The 19,804-nt window shown below is 36.6% G+C and overlaps 1 protein-coding gene across 4 annotated transcripts in view; it reads right to left on the bottom strand.

Annotated features, from left to right (window-relative positions):
• Nucleotides 1-504: 504 nt before the first annotated feature.
• Nucleotides 505-19,804, bottom strand: part of LOC129741543 (myosin-VIIa) — a 122,380-nt gene continuing 103,080 nt past the window's right edge. For all 4 annotated transcript variants that reach the window (XM_055733286.1, XM_055733285.1, XM_055733284.1 and 1 more), the window contains 6 exons: nt 13,208-13,471; nt 12,999-13,138; nt 11,725-12,943; nt 1,988-2,134; nt 1,803-1,923; nt 505-1,738 (listed from right to left, as the gene is read on the bottom strand). In XM_055733286.1, the coding sequence (XP_055589261.1) occupies nt 1,532-1,738; nt 1,803-1,923; nt 1,988-2,134; nt 11,725-12,943; nt 12,999-13,138; nt 13,208-13,471 (2,098 nt within the window). In that variant the 3' untranslated portion in view covers nt 505-1,531. The remainder of the gene's footprint in view (nt 1,739-1,802; nt 1,924-1,987; nt 2,135-11,724; nt 12,944-12,998; nt 13,139-13,207; nt 13,472-19,804) is intronic.

The raw sequence follows: 19,804 nt of genomic DNA, 5'->3' as shown, positions 1-19,804 counted from the left end.
GAAACATAGACTATAGGCTGAATTTGAATTTAAGTGAATCTCTGAATTGAGATTCGTAAAATCGCGACACAAGCTTGTATGCAAGATTTATATTTTTGGCAGTTTTTTATGGTCAAAAGCCTATCTGATTGAGATATAATCTTGATATAATACTATGAAAGAGTGATGTTATTTAGTAAGGTTGCGTGTACTTTTTGTTAGAATTTGAGATATTTCAACATCCTTTAATTAAGTCTATCTTCTAGGTGGGCTTGTAAGAATTGTTTGGAAAATTTAAAATAAAAATCTTTTATTTATTCAAAGGTTAGATAACTTTCTACAATACGGCATACAACTAGATAAATCTTCGAGATGTTCAAAAATATGGAGTCCTAAGTCAGAGGAAAATAGCTGTTTACGCTGTTTAGGCAGTTTACGAACAAGACAGCGTTACAGAAAAACAACGAAGAATTATCGCTTTGGCAAATTAAACAATGGAATGTCAATGATGAATATAAAAACACATTATTCATTTAACTACGCATATTTTATTGTATATCGATCATAGAAAATAGTATAAAGGTAGGCATAACAATGTTATATAATAAAATTACAAAAAAATATAACTTCACTTTCCAGGAAACTAGTGATCTTAGTCTTCTCGCATGTACCATTTTTATTGTCCATTTTTCATACAATCTTTCATTCTTCTTCGATTTCCAGAATTTTTGAAAATAGAGTCACATTCACACTCACTCAATCTCACGTTTCCCCGGACTGAATTGAAGGATTGAAATTTTGACGACTAATGCACTTTCTACCTATTTTAGTTGCAGCGGATTTGCACCTTTAAAAACTATTCTTACTAACGAATATGTCCTAGCTATAAACTGGTTTTCTTTTAAATTATGCCCTAACAGAAGGGAATCGTGCGTGATTGAGGAAAAACAATAGGAGTTTGTTAGCATGGAAATTGGTGTTTGCGGAGTAAGTTGTGAATAAATAAAGCAGTTTATTTTATTTTCAATTATATTGTGATGATTGAGAGCGTTCGAAGTAAGTGATAAAAATATCAATAGAAAAAAAGCTAAAATGGCCTTAAAAAAAGTGATTTGAAGTATAAAATAGTCGATTGATTAAAACAAATTGAAACGTTATCGTGTAGACTTTACAGTTCCGACAAATCTTTTTTTTTCATTTGTTCCAGATCGCTCTAAAGCATTTTGCACCGACATGTGAGTTTGATCGTGATGATTCGTACAAAGGTGTTCAAATAAGATTTAAGGAATCCAACACCCTTTTCCAAGTTTCTGCTTCCGGAAAAGGCTTAACTAACCGTTCTAAATATCGAATAATGATCGTGTGTGCATTGATTGCAAGCTAAAACAAAACATATAAAGCCAAGCTCAAACCAAATAAATATTTTGTAAAGTTTCCCTAATGTGCCCCAGTTGGAGGCTTTAAAACTGAAAGAAAAAATATAAATGAATCATGCTGCTTCAAGCAACCACTCAGTGCTGATGGTGTTGTTGTTGTTGTTGTTTTTTTTTAATTATTTAACCCTAATTGTTCGCTGTTTGTTCATATTGGTTAGCATCAGGGAGATGTACGAGGTCAGCAGATCGTCCATCTTGTAACCGAGTGATGTTTCGCACAGAAGCTTGGATCCGCGCACCAGATTGCCGATGGTCATGTGGAAGTATGTATTGCCCGATGACCAGTTGGAAATGCGCGTAAACGGATGGGTGACCAGAATGTCCTGAAGATAAAACCATAAAAAAATTAGTAATCTAAGTCCAAGTTTTATTAAAACAAAATCTCACCTTGGAGCTAGGATGGATCAAACTGACGCCATGCTTGTTGATAGCGATCAGCAGCATCTCCGGATAGTTGGGTTCCGTTGTTTGTTTAACCTCGAAGAAGGCAGACCCGAACGTTGGCCATCTGTAAAGAAAAAATTCAAACATCAGTTAAATGGTTTTAGAGAAATTCGACTTCAAGTAATTACCTGTACACTATTTTGAGGAAGGTGATTTTGGCATCCTCTGGCGACATGCCGGCATCCTGGTTGTAAGCTGCCACGATTGACCGTTTCCAATCGTTTGTTGTTTGCAGTTTGATCAGATCCGAGGGAACCAGCTCACGTAGCATTTGTCTGCAACAATGAAAGTTGGTTATTTTTTGGCTATGGTTACGGAGTTTTCAATTTCTAAATCAAATCGAATCGAATTCGAATCTATATCGAATGTTGATCAATAAATAAATCCTTGATTGTCTGGGCTTTGAGTTTTAGAGTTCAAGATAGTCAGTGCAGAGATCAACATTCAAAACTTCGTAAAAAGAGTGTTTAGATAGACAGAATTTCATTAGAGTTTGCTCATCTAACAGACATATCGCGTCGTTGGATACATATGATTGCAACGACTTATATTGAATGTGTTAAGCTTTCTGTAGCTCTAGGCTGTCATCAAAAGATTTTTTCTGTTTTCTTGTTTCAACAATGAATTAAAAGATTGATCAGCTAGGAAGATTGATGCTTGCATAATGCGTTTGTTTACAATTTTTAATAGATAAGTGGGCTCAAAACGTGTAACGTGTAACCGAAAAAAGTACTGCAGTATACCAGTTGGTAATAAAATTCTCCGGCAAGACAGTAGAAACGTTTACCGACTCCGCAAACCTGTTTGCTGAGTTCTTCCAGTCAGTTTTCCTGAATGACGATGGACTCACTTCAACTGTATCACTTGAATCTTTACCGTCATACAATATCCGTTTACCCACTGTTACACTTTCTGATGTTGACGTTTATAATGCCCTTATAGCAGTAAACGTTTCGAAAGGACCAGGACATGACAATTTGCCACCGGTGTTCGTAAAAAACTGTGGCTCCGCAATAGCGATACCACTAACAAGGATTTTTAATATGTCCCTGTCATCTGGAATTTTCCCGCAGGCGTGGAAAATAGCATCGGTCACACCTGTGCATAAAACCGGCAGCGCACGTTCCGTCGAAAACTACCGTCCGATTTCAATCCTTAACTATTTTGCGAAAATACTTGAATCTTTAGTGTACGATGCAATATATCCGTCTATAGCGCAGTTAATTGATGGCGCTCAACATGGATTCATGAAAAAACGCTCAACAACGTCGAACCTGATAGCATTCACAAATTTTGTGGTACCAAAACTCGAAAAACGTCAGCAAGTGCAAACTGTATACATCGATTTCTCCAAAGCTAGACCTAGACACCTTGGACTTCCTGAGTGCATAACAAAGTGGCTCGCTTCGTATTTGAACTCCCGCTTGGCCTATGTTAGAGTCAACTCTTTCTGCTCATCGAAATTTTTGACACCATCCGGCGTTCCCCAAGGCAGTCATCTTGGGCCGTTAATATTCATACTGTTCGTTAACGATTTGTGTGACATGCTGACGTCGCATAAACTATTTTATGCAGACGACCTAAAGCTTTTCCGACAAATTACATTAAGGACCTCGGTGTAACCTTCGATAACCGGTTGAGATTTCACACGCACATCACTACAATAACCGCCAAGGCTTATGCCATGCTTGGTTTCCTCCGTCGCAACACAATCCATTTCAACGACGTGTATGCACTTAAGGGGGGGGGTAGGGTCTAACACTTTCAAAAAATCGATTTTTTTTTCTTATTGTAAAACATTTCAAGAATGTTGTGTCAAATTTTCAAGTCAATTGAAGCAAAACTGTAGAAATTATAGGCCTTTATCTCCTCCTATCTAATACTTCAAGAAAGCAAGAGCAGAAACTTCAAACGCGTTTTTCTCGAAAGCACATTTTTAAAGTCCGTAGACATCGTCATTTGAAAACTACTTATCCGATTCTTTTCAAATTTGGAACATATTTTCTACATATAAAGTACCAGACTTTTTTTACTTTGGGGAGATTTTACAGATAAAAAATGGCGGATTTTTTCGTAGTTTTTACTTCAAACAGCCACAAAAATTTCATAATTTTTTTTTTAAGTTAAATAAAAACGTCGGGGTCCAGAGAAACATGTATTAAAAATATTTTGCTCTGATTTTTTGACTTCAGATGATTCTGTGCTGAGATACAGTGTCCACCGAAAATCCTGTTTTCTAAAAAGGCATCCTCGAAAGTGCTCCGTCACCGGCTCATTTTTCAATATTTTTCTACGAAAAAATTTACTAAATGTTCTTTTAACAATGCTTTGTATAATGCAAAAAATTTAAATACATTTGTTTGAACGATAGCTCTAGAAAAAAACCGTGAAAATGGTGTTTTTTTTACCCGTTAGACCCTACACCCCCCAACTCCCCTTAAAACACTTTATTGTTCGATCGTCAGAAGTATACTTACGCAGCTATAGTTTGGGCCCCATTCCAACTGACTTTGAGTTAATCTCTCGAAGGTGTCCAGCGAGCGTTTGTTCGCTTTGCTCTTTGGAAACTTAACTGGAATCCCGAAGTCAGGACTTCCTATGAGCATCGATGTAACCTGATTCATCTTGAAACGCTATCCCGTAGAAGGAAATTTCTGCAGTGTTTATTCACATTCGACTTACTGAGCGGCAATATTGAAAACAACGATCTCCTGGATTGCATAAATTTGTATGCTCCTACACGCCCGCTGAGGAATCAAATGCTTCTTTGGATCCCATCTCATCGAACCACGTATGGCTACTACAATCCAATAGACACATGTAGCCGTTATTTTAATGTGTGTGCTAGAATTTTTGATTTTGGTATGTCTAAGCAGTCATTTAAAAATAGGTTAAGGCATCTCCTAGAACAATACCCAAGCAACCAAAAGTTCGAATATCACTTAAGGAACGAACTAATAAGTTCATATATAGCTGTACAAAAGTTCTGTGGAACTTTTTGGCTGTTCAAAATGCTTTTTCGAGGTCCATGGAACTTCATTCTTTATCAAGTTCAGCCAATACTCAAAAAAAGCTTTAAAGTACTGTTTTGGTTTCTGTTTCTACTTTTTGGGAACTTTAAAGTTTGTATGAAGAAAAACAATCTACTTGTTACGTACTTCTCATTTTTTTAAAACCAAGTAGCTATCAAAGGGTTGCAAGTCTTTTTGTACAGCTCAATAGTTCGTAAAAAGTCTCTGTTGCACTATTTTGTAAACTTGAAAGTTTTTAATTAGTTCCAACGGGCGTTCAAAAGCAACTTCGTATTATAGAAACTTTGAAGTAGATTTAAAGGCTAAAATCTACTTTTTTCGAACTTCAACACGTGTTTGCATAAATAAACACATTCGTTACTTGGGAAACAACTATATGAAGTACACATTAAGTTCCGGAAGAACTTTTTAACAGCTTGAAAGTGGGAATAAGAACCTGAAAGTCGTTTTAAAGAAAATCATCACATCGAGTAAAATCGTTGCCTACTCATGATGTTCATATGGGGCAACAAGTATGGATCTCAACTTTCAAGCGGTGAGCTCGGGTTCTAGGCTTGGTAAGAACATGTTTTTTAAATGTTATGTGAGTTAGTAACAAATATAGTTGATTAATACGAATCAAAATAGCAGACTTGAGAAGGCAATTCAAGGAGCGGAAGAGTAATTTTTTCGATTTTTTATGCTGCTTATAAAGTGGATTTTGAAGCTGGTTAGAAGTTGTTTGACGATTAATGCGAACTTTTTGTCAACTTTAAAGTTCGTTTAACTACTTAAAAATTGAGCTGAAAAGATGTTGTATTAGCATACTCGATTAAGCTGATCAAACCTGATAGAGGAATGTTATCCGAACTTTTGCTTGCTAGGGTAAGTCTGTGCGAAACAATATTTTTTCGAAGACTAATAAATAAATAAATAAATAAACTATGAATGTTCGTATTTATAAAAACTATTCGCGAAAGAAAAAGGACACTGGTTATTTAATGTTATGTTATAAAATCAGTATACAAGCTAGAATTGTAAAAATGATGTTAAATCATGAGTAAAATTCAGTTTTGAGCAATGCGCAAGAAAAACGTTGAAAAAGTTTGACTTATTCTGACATTGGTGGAGTAAACCCATCGTTCGTTTGGTGAATTATTTATGCACAAATTTGGATGGGAGAAATTCCCAAAAATTGCGCAAACTTATCAAGCCATCAACACAAAAAAAAAATCTTAAAAAGCTCAATAATAAAAAAAAAATTCTATACAAAGGCTTTAAAAATAAAAAAAGGTTTTTTTTGTACAGTACGCATGTTCGGATGATTTTTAAAATCTCGGAAGCAGCGTTTTAATGATTGCAGCTCAAAGCTAAAAATAGATTGTGTTACATACGAACAAACAGTGTCAACCGATTCACCCTATTTCTGCCAATAAGCGACAGGCCCTGACTGTGGAATATATTTAGCTTATTGTAAAGAACTGGTAAAGCTTATTGATATAATATGAATTTCTAACCTGTATTTCTGCGCAAAGGTTTTCTGTATTCCTGTGTACAGATGGTGATGCTCTCAAGCGAAAGATCTAAATAGTTCGCATGAATGTTAGTTCATCCAATTTACTTGGTGATAATGTGAAAAATACCTCTTCGAGTAAAGAAAATTAATAAAAATCTGCCAAAAAGTTCACATCACGTTTTACGTGACGTTTTCTAACTTCCGTTTTTCGGTAAACAATATTATCTCGTTTTTCAATCCTATCATCTGTCACCAGCAAAGCACGACTTCAAAAATTATCGTTACCAGGGGTGCCAGAACAACGCAACAAAATAAAGTACGCAAATGTAATCAAAATTTTCAAATCCCTATATCTTTTGTCACATAAGGAATATCAATTGAAAGTATTCAGATAAATTGTAGAATTTTTGAAACCATGGTGAAAAATTTTTGCAAAAAAATTGCATATGTTCTTCACACTTAATCGTAATTGTAATCAAAGGCAGTTTTCGCTTGGACAAAATAAAGTACGCACTCTCAATAACCTTACCAATTCACTATTTCTCACTGCTTATAAATTTGTTTCATATTCTGTTAAGTCAAACAGAATTTAATTCACAGCTAAACCCTTCGGAGCTTAGGGTTTTATCATTTGTTCTTTATGGCGCGATTGAATCCGAGAAGATTATCGAATTTTTATCGAATTTCAAAAACCCTGTAGCCTAAAAAGTTTCCTGTGCGGCCGCCTTTAGTCGGTTTTCCATAAAACGGCCGAAGTTTGTAAAAATGTATATGGTAGATTTTCGAAATTCGACATGACCGATTTGGCTGCCACCCTCATGCACTTATACATATACAGGATGTGTGAAACGATCAGAATTGTTTCACCAATACTGCTAGTGGCAAATAGGACCGTAATCCTTGAGCATTATCTACACGCAAAGTAATTTAGAAATTATTTCTACAAGATCTTTCACGTAAACTAAGATTTGGTTGAACCACATAGATCTTACGCGAGTCTTGTAGTAATCACAGTGTTTTGAGTACGCCACATAATTGCCTCATGAATTTCACGTAAAGTCTAAGTGAATGATTTTGAATCGAGTTCGAGCGTTTCGAGTATAATTTTTCTTAAATTCTTATAAGAAAAGGTAATTGCATCAGTCAGCTAATTTGTTTTACTCTTGGGACACATAGGGAAGTTGTGATTTGTTTTCGCTAGTTTCGTGGTTTTCTTGAGTACCTGTTCAGCAGTTGTTTTGAAATGAACTCGAATATTGCGTAGGAGAAAAATGATTATTCTCACCGTTCGGAAGGCAGGCAGATTAGAAAAATTCAAGCTGATCAAGAGGGAGGATACCGGTATACCCATAAGTGGGTTCAAAGCAGTCGGAAATCTACAAAAGGATTACCGCCAAATTTTTGCATTCTGGTGAGTTTGATTCAGGAAATCTTTTCGAAATCTCAACAACTATTTTTTTCTGTTTCAAATTTGATAGTTATGGTCCTGTAAGCAAGATTCTTTCCGTTGAACTGGTGGCACATCATTTTGTGGGACGTATTAGATGTTAAGCCGGATGCCGTTCGTAACATCATCTGGGATAGATTCGAGAATGGCAATTAAACACGTTCTTGGTTGATCCAGACCACGCAAATTCGTAAGCATTAAGATTATTTATTTTTTATCATTTTTTTTCAATTTCATCAGGTTTTTACAAGCTGCGTTGCAGAGCCTCCGAAATGGAGTGTATTTTATAACTTAAATTTTTCGAAAGTGTTTATGAAAATAAGTTAGTGACAATTATTTAAATTTTGTGTAAAATTTATATTTTATTTTCATTACAATTCAAACCATCAACAATAGAAAGGAATAATAAATAGTGTAGTCGATTCAAATTTCATTTCGGTACTAAACACATTTCTCGTAGCTTCACATCGCGTTGAATTAATTGAAAATTCACGTAATTTGTAGGTGATGTTCCTAAATAATGCATCAATTCTTATTAGGGGAGTGTTTACATATTTTCTTAAAATTAACGTGAAAATCAATTAGATAAAAATTATGCAGCTTTTCACGTAGCCACTACGTGCAGATTATTTTGCGTGTACACATATTTGTAGAATTCATCTCGAAATTGAGTTTTGCTTGTAATACAAACAAACACAAATGTCAAATGAAATTAACGTTCGTAGAAAAATAATAAAAATCGATTCACTCAAGCCAAAACCATTCTAAAAAAATCCATTCAGCCCCGGGCGAAGACGGTCTTTCCTATGAAATCTTGCGCAGACTTAACCCAACAGTAGTTAGAAACATTATCAGTGAGCTGAATATTATGTGGATGAGAGGATTTCCTAATGATGAATTAAAATCGATCAAAATGGTGGCAATTCCTAAACCGGGTAAAGACCAAACAAGTCCTGAAGGAAAAAGGCCTATATCTCTCGTACCAACAAGATTGTTAACTCTGCGGTTCTGGCCGAGCTACATTTACATTTAGAAACCAACCAAATCCTACCCCCGACCTCTTTTGGTTTTAGAAAGAATATGTCGACAAATACTGCTATCTGCTACGTCGTGAACGAACTCAAAAGAAATCGCAGAGAGAATAATCTCTCAGCTTTGATTTGTGTAGATCTCTCAAATGCGTTTAATGCTGTGCGAACGGATACACTGATTAATACACTTAGCAGGTATGGCGTACCAGCGGACATAACAACATGGATTGGGTCATTTTTAACAGATCGCAAAATAAACTTTCACACCAGGACAGCTATTCTTACAAGAAGGATAAGTAATGGTTTACCACAAGGTGACGTTCTGTCCCCCACACTATTTAACGTGTATACCGCAGAGTTGCATAGTCTCAGAGTAGAAGGTGTTAGCCTCGTACAATATGCGGATGATTTTGAAATCATAGTAACAGCTAAAAACTGGAATGTTCTGGAAGAAAGAGCTCAAGAATTCCTTAACCTGTTCATAGAGGCCTGTATGCGTCTGAATTTAAATATTAATTCCGAAAAATCCAAAGTGATGGTCATGGGTCTGAGTAGAAAGCCATTTACTCTTTTCGCTAATGGTAATAAACTCGAAACTGTAAATAAACACCTTTACCTGGGGGTATACTTGGACAAATCTCTCAATTTTGGCGCACATATTAAGACGATAAGAGCAAAAATAAAAGACCGTCAAAATATGTTAAAAATTATAAGTGGCACAAAATACGGTTCTCATCCACAGGTCTTAGCTAAACTTTACCCTCCTTTGAATAGAAGCATATTAGAGTATGGTTGTGTGGTCCACAACAACGCGGCTGCTACAACCAGGAAAATATTGGACGTGGTGAATAATCAATGTTTGAGAAAAATCACCGGAAATACGAGATCTACACCGTTGAATGCCCTTTCTGCATTGAGTGGACTAGAGCCGTTACATCTGCGTCAAGAGATGGTTACTGGAAGAGAGATTGCCAGATGCTTCTACCGTAACAACATTGTTTGCAAACAACTGAGCAAGTTGATCAATCACCAGATAGATGATCCAAACAAATACACGTATATGGAAAGAGTTTATATGGCTGACAAGGAGTTGTATAGCAGAATATCATCTCTGACCAAGATAGAACATCACGAGAATGTTACAATAAACATACAGCTGAGTGAAGACCCGATAGTTAAGGATAATACAAGCAGCAAACGACTAAAACAAATGACCTTGGGAGTAATGTATGGTAAATTCCAAAATCGTGGCAGAATCTTTACTGATGCATCAAAAGAAGCAAGTCATTGTGGTATAGGGATATACATTGAAAATTCCAACAGAAGACACTTTTTTCGCTTGACCCAGGAGTGCTCCATAACAACAGCTGAATTAACAGCAATTTGGTATGCTATGCAAATAATAGAGCAGGAGGAGTATCTGTTTTTGTAGTCTACACGGATTCAAGATCTTCATGCCAGATATTGGACAAGGCTAGGATAACTGGTGAAGACTTGTTGCAGAAATCTTAAGCATAGCCGAAAAATGGGGTACTGCATTCCAGTGGATACCTAGCCATGTACAGGTAAATGGTAATGAAATAGCGGATGGATTAGCGAAAATGGGACTAAACGATGAAGCACAACTATATGAGAAACATGAAACATACATCGAATTAAAATTGCTTCATCCAGGCCAGGATTTATCAAATCGAACCTACGAAGACATCATTATTTATCTCATTAGTATGGCGTTTTGATAAAGTTGATGTTCCAAAGATACAAATTTGCTAAATGTCTCAAGTGGAAAATCAGGAGGTGGAGGACTTCATCCTGAATGTGAAGCTGCAAGAGATATTAAAGACACCGCGATTCGAGATAAATTGGTGATGGGAGTTTTTGACAAAGATGTTCAACAAAAACTGTTAGAATTTGAAGATTTAACTCTAGCAAGAGTGGAAATAAAACTATTGTCAATACTTCAATACTGAGAGTGCAGGAATTACAGCTTGTGAGACAAATGACCGGCTATTTACAGTTGTTGCTAACGTTGTTATCAAAGGAAGAAACGTTTTTAAGTCGGAGCACCGATGAAGAAATCGCGATGTTAGAATGTCTGAAAATAGATACCGTAATTTCCGCAACAGTCGCAGTAGAAGCGGAAGTCGTTCGTTTTCCGATGGTCGAAAGGCGTTTTAATGTACTCATTACAACAAAACGAGACGTACTAAAAAGTTTTGTTTGGAATTAAGATTAAAAAAAAGAAATTTATCCGTCAACTCTGCATCAAGCCCAGTTACCCAAACGTCGAGCAGCACGGATTATTTCAAAAAGTTACGAGAGGAAGTAAAAACCAGTAAATCGGAGTCGGATGAGGAAACCTGCATGTTGATTTCTACCATAAATCGTATTAGTGAACCTTGCATGGTGGAGCTACTGATTGAAGACCGTATTTTTTCCGCAAGGAGGTCGATAGCGGTTCGGCAGTGTCGGTAATGGATGAGAACGAATTCAAGAGTATTTGGACCATTTGTACCTTTCGCCATACAAAAACCACCTTGTCGTTGTTGATGGCACCAAACTTGAAGTTTCCTTCACTACCCCAAAGTCCATACTGTACCCATATAAACAATATTGAAATGTTTTGCCCACACTGATTGGCGATTTCTACCAGAAGCGGAATTCATCCGTCATTTGGTGGGAAACTGTTTTCTTTGATCTACTATTTGAAGATATACGTAGCGCGGTCTTAAAATCAATAAAAAAATATCTGCCTACGGTGAAACCTCCTAGGATTTAGAACCTTTTTCAAGTACAACTGAATGGAAACATTGCTTCTGAAGCCCCAAAGAGAAGTTAAAAAGCATAATTTGAAACTTACGGAATGGCTTGTAGCTCCTGCTTGCTCTCCCCGAACCGTACTCGATAAACCAATGCGGCCAGCTTCACCGACTCATCCTTCGAACACTTGTGATAGCCTCGCAGCAGCTTTGGCAACTCCTGATGGTAGTGGAATATCAGATCGGCATTCTTGTCCTTCCCCGGTACCGTATTGGTCCACAGCTTCTTCATGAAGAACACCTGATATGTGAACTGCGGATTTGACCCATCCCTCGTCGGTCGAGCCTTTTTGATCCAATCGGTCAAATGGCGCACAAAATCGAAGAAGAAATCTCCTTCTGGCACTGATATCACCTTGTCGGCTATTTTTACAAACAAGCTAAAACCTTCACTGGACCGCAGATTCAGCCGCTGTGAAATGTTCTGGCAGAAATCTTTCGCTCGCGTAGAGGAATCCACCTCGAACGCCTCATCGGTATCATCCGGGAAGTACACTTTGTGGAAAATTTGGGTGGTTTTGTGCTGGATGGCTTCCACTTCCACTTGATGGGGTGGGTATTTGCGTTGACCGTTCCGGATGGTTTTCTGCAGTCGGTGCAGCGAATCCTGGGAAATGGGATGCCGGCGACTCCGCAGGAACAGGGTTAGTTCTTTGAGCAATTGTTGACTGCAGGCGAACAGTCCGGTAGACAACCACATCAACTCCCAGCCACGTTCCTCCGATACCCGGTTTCGGTTATCGGTGAGCTGTTTCATAAGCTGACAGTAGATTTCATCCCTCAGGATTTCGTGCTTCAGTGGACCATCAAAGATATGATCGGTAATTTCGTTACCGATGCGGGGTCGTTTCGAGGGTAGATCACCCATGTACTTCATGATGGCGATGAACGCTAGACAGGACTCTTCGGAAAGTTCTTCCTTGGCTAGCAACTTTTTGAGCAGCGGTTGTTTCAAAGGTTCTCGCGAATAGCGCCACAGCTCGTCTCCGCCACGCTTCGAGCTCAGTGTGGTCAGTGCCTTGGACATGGTGCGTTTCGGAGGTGGCCGGAAGTGATCCAATGAATAGTCGGCCAAAGTGTGCGGTCTTTCTCGTGTTTCCGTTCCCCCATTTGAGTAGATGGAATTCAGCCGTTTGCCGTGATGGGCATCCTCTACGCTGAACAGCGCCAGAATGTCCGGTGGTGGTTTGGTGAGAGTCGGCAGAACGTACACTATCTCAGCCGGGAAGTCTCCCCGTTCCTGAGTTCGTTCACAACATCCTGAGAAATATATTGAAATTCAGTTTTGTTCGATAACCCAAGAAATGGTTCTTACCTATACACCAACCGGAGTTCAAGACACTTTCTCCGGTACTTTCGTCTTCCAGTATGATCAAATCCCCTTTCAAAAACGATAGGAATGTAGTCGCTTCTCCCGGGGCCTTGTAATCTTGTAAAGCTATCACGTACTTGGAACTGTAAAAATGAAATTGTATTTATATTTCAACATGAAATTCTTAAACTAAAGTAAAATTGACTACAAACCGCTTTTTTAATCCCTCCAGGAAGTAGACTATCAGGTCCCGGATGTCTTCGGCGTTCGGGCTTTGGAAGGTGAACTCCTCGTTGCGCACCGTCGATAGCGAGAACGTCTGCGTGAAGACCTTGTTCGTTTTCTGGCTCGAGACGGCGGTGATTTCCGGAAACGAAAGCTCCAACAGCACCTGTTCCTGATCGTCGACCACGTAAACGCCGGTCCAGTTGACCGCAATGATGACATCGTTCTTGGGTAAGTTCGGACCCGAGTTTCTGTAACAAGATAATTAAGAGTTGAATATCCAATTTTTATTGAACACAACCTGAATTCAACTGAACGATAGGATCCTGACTCAGAAATTTGAATTCAAGCCGAAAATAACGCTCAAAATTTTCTTAAAATTTCAAATTCAACATAACGTATCGAAATTTAAATAAAGAATTTCTAAATAAGCGATTAGCGATCATTTCTAACAGCTGCCTAAAACATAGAAATAAAAAGGGATTCTGACCTTCCTGCCAAAATTTTGAATGAGAATCGATAATAAGACAAAAATGACGACAAGCATTAAAAAAAAAAGCAAAACTGATAAAAAACCAACAAAACTGCTAAAAATGACAAAAATGACAAAAATGACAAAAATGACAAAAATGACAAAAATGACAAAAATGACAAAAATGACAAAAATGACAAAAATGACAAAAATGACAAAAATGACAAAAATGACAAAAATGACAAAAATGACAAAAATGACAAAATGCCAAAAATAACAAAAATGACAAAAATGACACAAATGACAAAAAATGACCCTCCCATGAGAGTGAAAAAATGCCAAGCAAAATGTTCTTATCAAAACTAAAATTCACAAATCCAAATAAAATTTTGATAAACGACTAAAATCATTCTAGAGTTACAATCTTCACTCATAATTAAAACCAAAACTTCGAAATCTTTTTCCAGGCCAATAGTTCTACTGCAGTCTTTCCAAAAAATGGCTAAGAGGTTGATAGAAATTTTGCTCCGAATATCGAATTCCAATAAGATTAGCTTCCAATACCGCCTAGATTTTGTCCGAATTTTCGCACTTTATTTTTAAAATTTTACAAAACTTTTTATTGAGTCATTTAAATTATGTTTTTGCCTCTAACTTTTGAGTAAATTTTATCAAAATCAATGAACATTGCTTTGAATGCTTAAATTATGATTAAAAATAGTATTTCATGTATTTCATGTATTTCGATAAATAAAAAGTCAAGCGTTTTTCATGATTTTCATTTAATAATTTTGATATCGGTAGATATTGGAAAAAAATATCCAAAATTTACACGACTCGGATACTTGGGAAAAAGATCTGGAAAGCTTAGACTAGAATAAATCTGGATTTTAAGGTTCCAATTTTTCTATTTAAAAAAAAACATTATAGTTCAAAGCCTGTGATAAGAATTCGGATTCTGTATTCAGTTTATTGTTACTGAACTTCTGTTTGGATCATTGTTGGAAAAAAATCCTTATTCGAATCTCGGTTCAGCATTTCCAACTTTCATTGTCGAAACTCATCCTTTGGAAATATGAAAAGAAAATAGACAAAAAAAATTGCAAACCATTTCAAAGATTTGTAATTTTTACTTCAAAAAAAGTTTCATAACTGGATAAAGAATTCACTTTGAAAGCCAACTTTCAGAACTCAAATATGTGATTTTTGGTTAAGAATTTTGATCAAACTTTCGCCAGGCTTATAATTAGTAAGAATTTTTAACTGGAACTTGGATTCAAAAATCGTTTTTGAATTCAGAATTCGAGCTTTAAAAGGCAATACTCAGATTCGGAACTAAGAAAAAAAATTCAGTATTAACTCGAAGTTAAGTTAATCAAGATTAAAATATCAATCACTAAGGTTTTTTGATACTGCATTCAATATTATAATTTTATATTCAATCAAAGTCAGTTTGGATCACAAACCTAAGAAAAACCCAAATTTTAAATAAAATTTAGATTTTTGTGAAACCTAGATTTTTCGATGAAACCTAGATTTTGTTTTATTTTTTAATTCAACTGAAAACATATTAAACTGTTCTTTTACATTATTTATATTACATATTCTTCTTTAACAAAGTTTCAAACTAAAATCTTTAATTTTATTCGTGTTTTCAAGAATAGGAAATAAATGTAATTAGAACCGCAAATTTATTCCCTTACTTATATTTCTAAATATTTGAAAAATATTTAAAAATGCTTCAAATGGTCATGCATGTGTTTAAAAAGAGCTAGCTTACTGCTTTCTTATTTAAGTGAATATAAAAATATTTCTTTAAAATGAAATCTTCAAATCATCCCTATCTATTTCCTATCTATTTCAAAAAGTGAAAAAAAAGTGATAAAATGATGAAGACCAAGAAAAACAATTGTTAACATACATAACGAGTTAGGATCCTTAAATCCTTAAGGTATGAGCCGTTTTGAATAATGAAATGACATGACATGACATAGCAAACTCTGAATTAGCCTTAAACTACAGCATCTACCGCAACGACAGAAATTCGAACACAAGTCAACTAAGACGAGGTGGAGGCGTATTGATAGCAGTTAGGCATGGCATCAATGCAGTCTCTGTAGCAGTACCTGGTTGCGATCATCTAGAGCAAATCGTTGTTCGAATCAAAGATCGGTGCCGTTTCGTATACTTGTGCTGTGTTTACTTTAGACCTAATAGCGAAACTGCTCAATATTTGTCCCATATGTCAGCAATTGATCAGCTAACGAATACCGCATCTAGTCAAGATATTATCGTCGTTGCCGGAGATTATAACTTACCGAACTTAAACTGGAGTTTTGACGAGGATACTGATAGTTTTCTGCCAGTAAACGCCTCAACCGAACAGGAACTGGCTGTAATTGAGTGTACTATTGCATCTGGTTTATCTCAGATCTGTTCGCTCGTAAATGTCAATGGCAGAATCCTCGACCTCATATTTGTGAATAGACCAGATCTTACAGAAACTGTAAACCCGCCGCACGCCATTTTAAATACCGATCGACATCATCATGCTTCAATTTTATTGATTGACACTACTTATGAAGAGATTATCGACACAGTTCGCCCCGATACTTGTAGCTTAGATTTTACGCACTGTGACACCGGTCGTGTGATAGATTCGTTAGCCGAAAAAAATTGGCACTCAGCGTTTGCCAATCTGGATATTGATAGTGCACTTTCTACCTTTTATGACCACCTTTGGGTTATACTGCGTGAGAACACCCCTCTTAGACGACCAAGCAGGCATAAGCCGTTTAAGCTCCCTTGGTGGAACTCTGAACTACGAAGAAGCCGCAATTCAGTTCGCAAAGCTCGGAAACGTTACTTCAAGGAGAAATCTGATCAAAACAAATCGATCCTGTCTCGTTTAGAAGTCGAGTACTCAGCCCTGCGAAATACTGCCTTTAAACGATACATATCAAACATCGAACGCAACGTTAAGGAAGATCCATCCAGCTTTTGGAAGTTCATGAACAGCCGCCGCCTTAAAAATCCGGTTCCATCTTCTGTATCGTTTCATGGATGCACCTCGAGCAGTATCAGAGAATCAGCTGATTTGTTTGCCGAATTTTTCAGCAGCGTATATAGCTCGTCAACTCCTAACTGTGCTGATAACTATTTTGGAAATCTGTCGAACTATGACGTCAGGCTACCCCAGCCTCTATTTACCGAGCAAGAGGTGCTAAACATTCTCAGTAAACTTGATCCATCCAAAGGCCCAGGTCCAGATGGAATTCCATCGTCGTTGGTTTCGCGAATAGCTGTTTCCCTTGCAACACCGCTTTGTCTAATTTTCAACCGATCCATCTCAGAAGGAGTTTTTCCTAGCCGTTGGAAAATTGCTTCAATTTCTCCAATTCATAAGTCTGGAAATGCTCATCGTGTGGAGAACTACCGGCCAATTTCAATACTCTGCTGTTTCTCAAAAGTGCTCGAAGTTTTGATGTACGAAAGGCTCTATTCAGCAGCTACACCGTTACTTGCCGAGGTCCAGCACGGGTTTATTCGGAAAAGATCGACGTTGACCAACTTGATGTGCTATGCCAGTGAATTGCATACAGCGATTGGTAAAAAACTGCAGGTGGACTCAATATATGTCGACTTTGCCAAAGCCTTTGATAAAGTGCCGCATATGATCGTGATCGAGAAACTTAAGCGCTACGGATTCCCAGAATGGGCAATCAAATGGTTGCATTCCTACCTGTTACATCGTCATGGATTTATAAATATTTGTGGAATTCATTCCACTAGTTTCGATATGCCGTCTGGTGTTCCACAGGGAAGTCACTTAGGACCGCTTATCTTTGTGATTTTCATTAACGATCTTGCAACTTTCATTCAATCGCCAAAGCTACTGTTCGCAGACGATTTGAAAATCTACAGGATCATTGACTCGAGAGTGGACTGTGCTGCGCTTCAAGAAGACATCAATAGACTACTCGCATGGTGTGGAAAACATGGGATGGAAGTAAACGCCGATAAGTGCAAGTGTATCAGTTTTTTTAGAACCAGAACCTCCGTGCCCTTCGAATACGCTTTTGGTGGCACTCCACTTGAAAGAGTTGTCACCATTAAGGATCTAGGAGTAACCTTTGATCAGAAGCTATCGTTTAATCAGCATATCGCGACAACAACAGCTAAAGCCTTCGCTATGTTTGGATTCCTGCGAAGAAATACTTTAAGCTTCGAGGACCCATATGCTCTCAAGACAGTGTTCTGCTCTTTAGTGCGAAGTGTCTTGGAATATGCGGCACCAGTTTGGGCACCCTACCACTCTGTTCATATCGAACGGATCGAACGAGTTCAGAAAAAGTTTCTTCGTTATGCTCTGCGTCGACTGCCCTGGCGAGACCCCGTAAGGCTACCGCCTTACTTACAAAGATGCGCTCTTCTGTCTATATCGTCTCTGAGTCAAAGAAGAACATATTTGCAAAGAATGTTTGTATACGATATCCTGACAAACACTGTTGACTGTCCACAATTGCTCCAAAGCTTGAGTTTACACGCCCCAGCACGCCGTTTGCGCAACCAAACCACCTTCTGGCTACCTAGAAGCAGAACAGTTTTTGGACAAAACCACCCGCTTAATCGATGTTGTCAAGTCTTCAACGATGTTTCACACTTGTTTGACTTCAATGTATCCAAATCAATGTTTAAATGTGCAATCCGTGACGTTCCCTAGCATTAACATAACTTTAATTTAATCATAAGTGATTTTAATACTCGGTCTGTATGACGGCAGTCAAAGACTTAAATAAATAAAAAAAAAAATTAAAAAAGAAAATCTTAAAATCCCTTATTTATTTTTTTAAACTTCTTGAAAAAAATGGCAACACCTAGGACATATATTTGAAAGTTGGAAATCGAAATATTTTTTTTTACTTTGCTTTATGTATGCATTTTTCAAGCAAATAAAGCAAATATAGGAAAAATTTTGTCACCAATGAATCCTTCTATCAGCTTATCAAAAATTCTAAATTAAAAAAAAAATTAGTCCAGTTGCTATCGATGAATACCAACAGGTAGAAATGATAAACTTTCCGTTTGGCTTTTTGCGGACTTAAATATGTTAACTTTTGTTGCATCTCCTTTTTTGTTTGAATGGTGGGATGTCTTTGAAAAAATCGATCATCAACCATCAACTCATAAATAATATTACAAGTTACATACAATTTGAATGGTATTCGAAATTGTAACTCTGATAACGGGTCGATATCTGCATATGGAGTCAACTAAGAAGTTCGTCGTGTTCTTCAGAGAAAATTGCATAAGGTTAGCTTATAACTATGTTTCCATTATAGCAAAAAAGTGATGCCATATCAGCATTGGACTACTTTGGAGTATGATAAATTTCACGATAAAGTAGGTTGTAGGGAAGAATAACACTGGTTGTAAACCTCCTTTGAAAAAAAAGGTTTAAAAGTTTTTTAAAAATTTTATTCTGCCACATATTTTTTGAATTTATTGATAAAACGGTTCACAATGAAAAAGTATGTTCAATAAAAGTGCGTTGAGTAACGTTGAGCCTCAAAGACTTTGAGTACTTAAATTTATGTTTGAATTTTATATTTTGAACTATCAGTGAACTTTTTTATATAAAAATAAAATATAAAGTAAGGAAACATTTTCAGATGGCATATTAATGGGGGATTAATGGGGCATATCATTATTCGAAAATTTTAATAGAACCAATTTTTGCACATTTTTTATTTTCGCTATATTTTTGAAAACTATATTGTTAAAAAACAATAAGTTTCAGATGGCAAATTTTTTTTTTTAATATTATCACTGCTTTGAAAAATATCCATAATTTTTTCAAAATGGTCTCAATTCTAATTGTTTCCAAAATTTATGAATTCTCTTTTTTTGACTAGACTTTTTAAATGTTCTTATTGATTTCGAAACTGGTTTTTTTGTGAAGATATGAATATGCACTAAATTGGAGCCGGTCACAGTGAGGTTTTTAAATATCTGAAATCTTAGTTTTCAAGAAAGTTTATTCAGAGATGAATGAACTTTTAGTTTAAAGTCTCTAGAATTCAACAACAAACAAACAAACAAAGTTTATTCA

Source organism: Uranotaenia lowii, chromosome 2 (genome assembly GCF_029784155.1).
Source record: "Uranotaenia lowii strain MFRU-FL chromosome 2, ASM2978415v1, whole genome shotgun sequence".
Taxonomy (NCBI): Eukaryota; Metazoa; Arthropoda; class Insecta; order Diptera; family Culicidae; genus Uranotaenia; species Uranotaenia lowii.
Note: the sequence above shows the minus strand (reverse complement) of the source record. Positions and strands in the feature narration are given on the sequence as shown.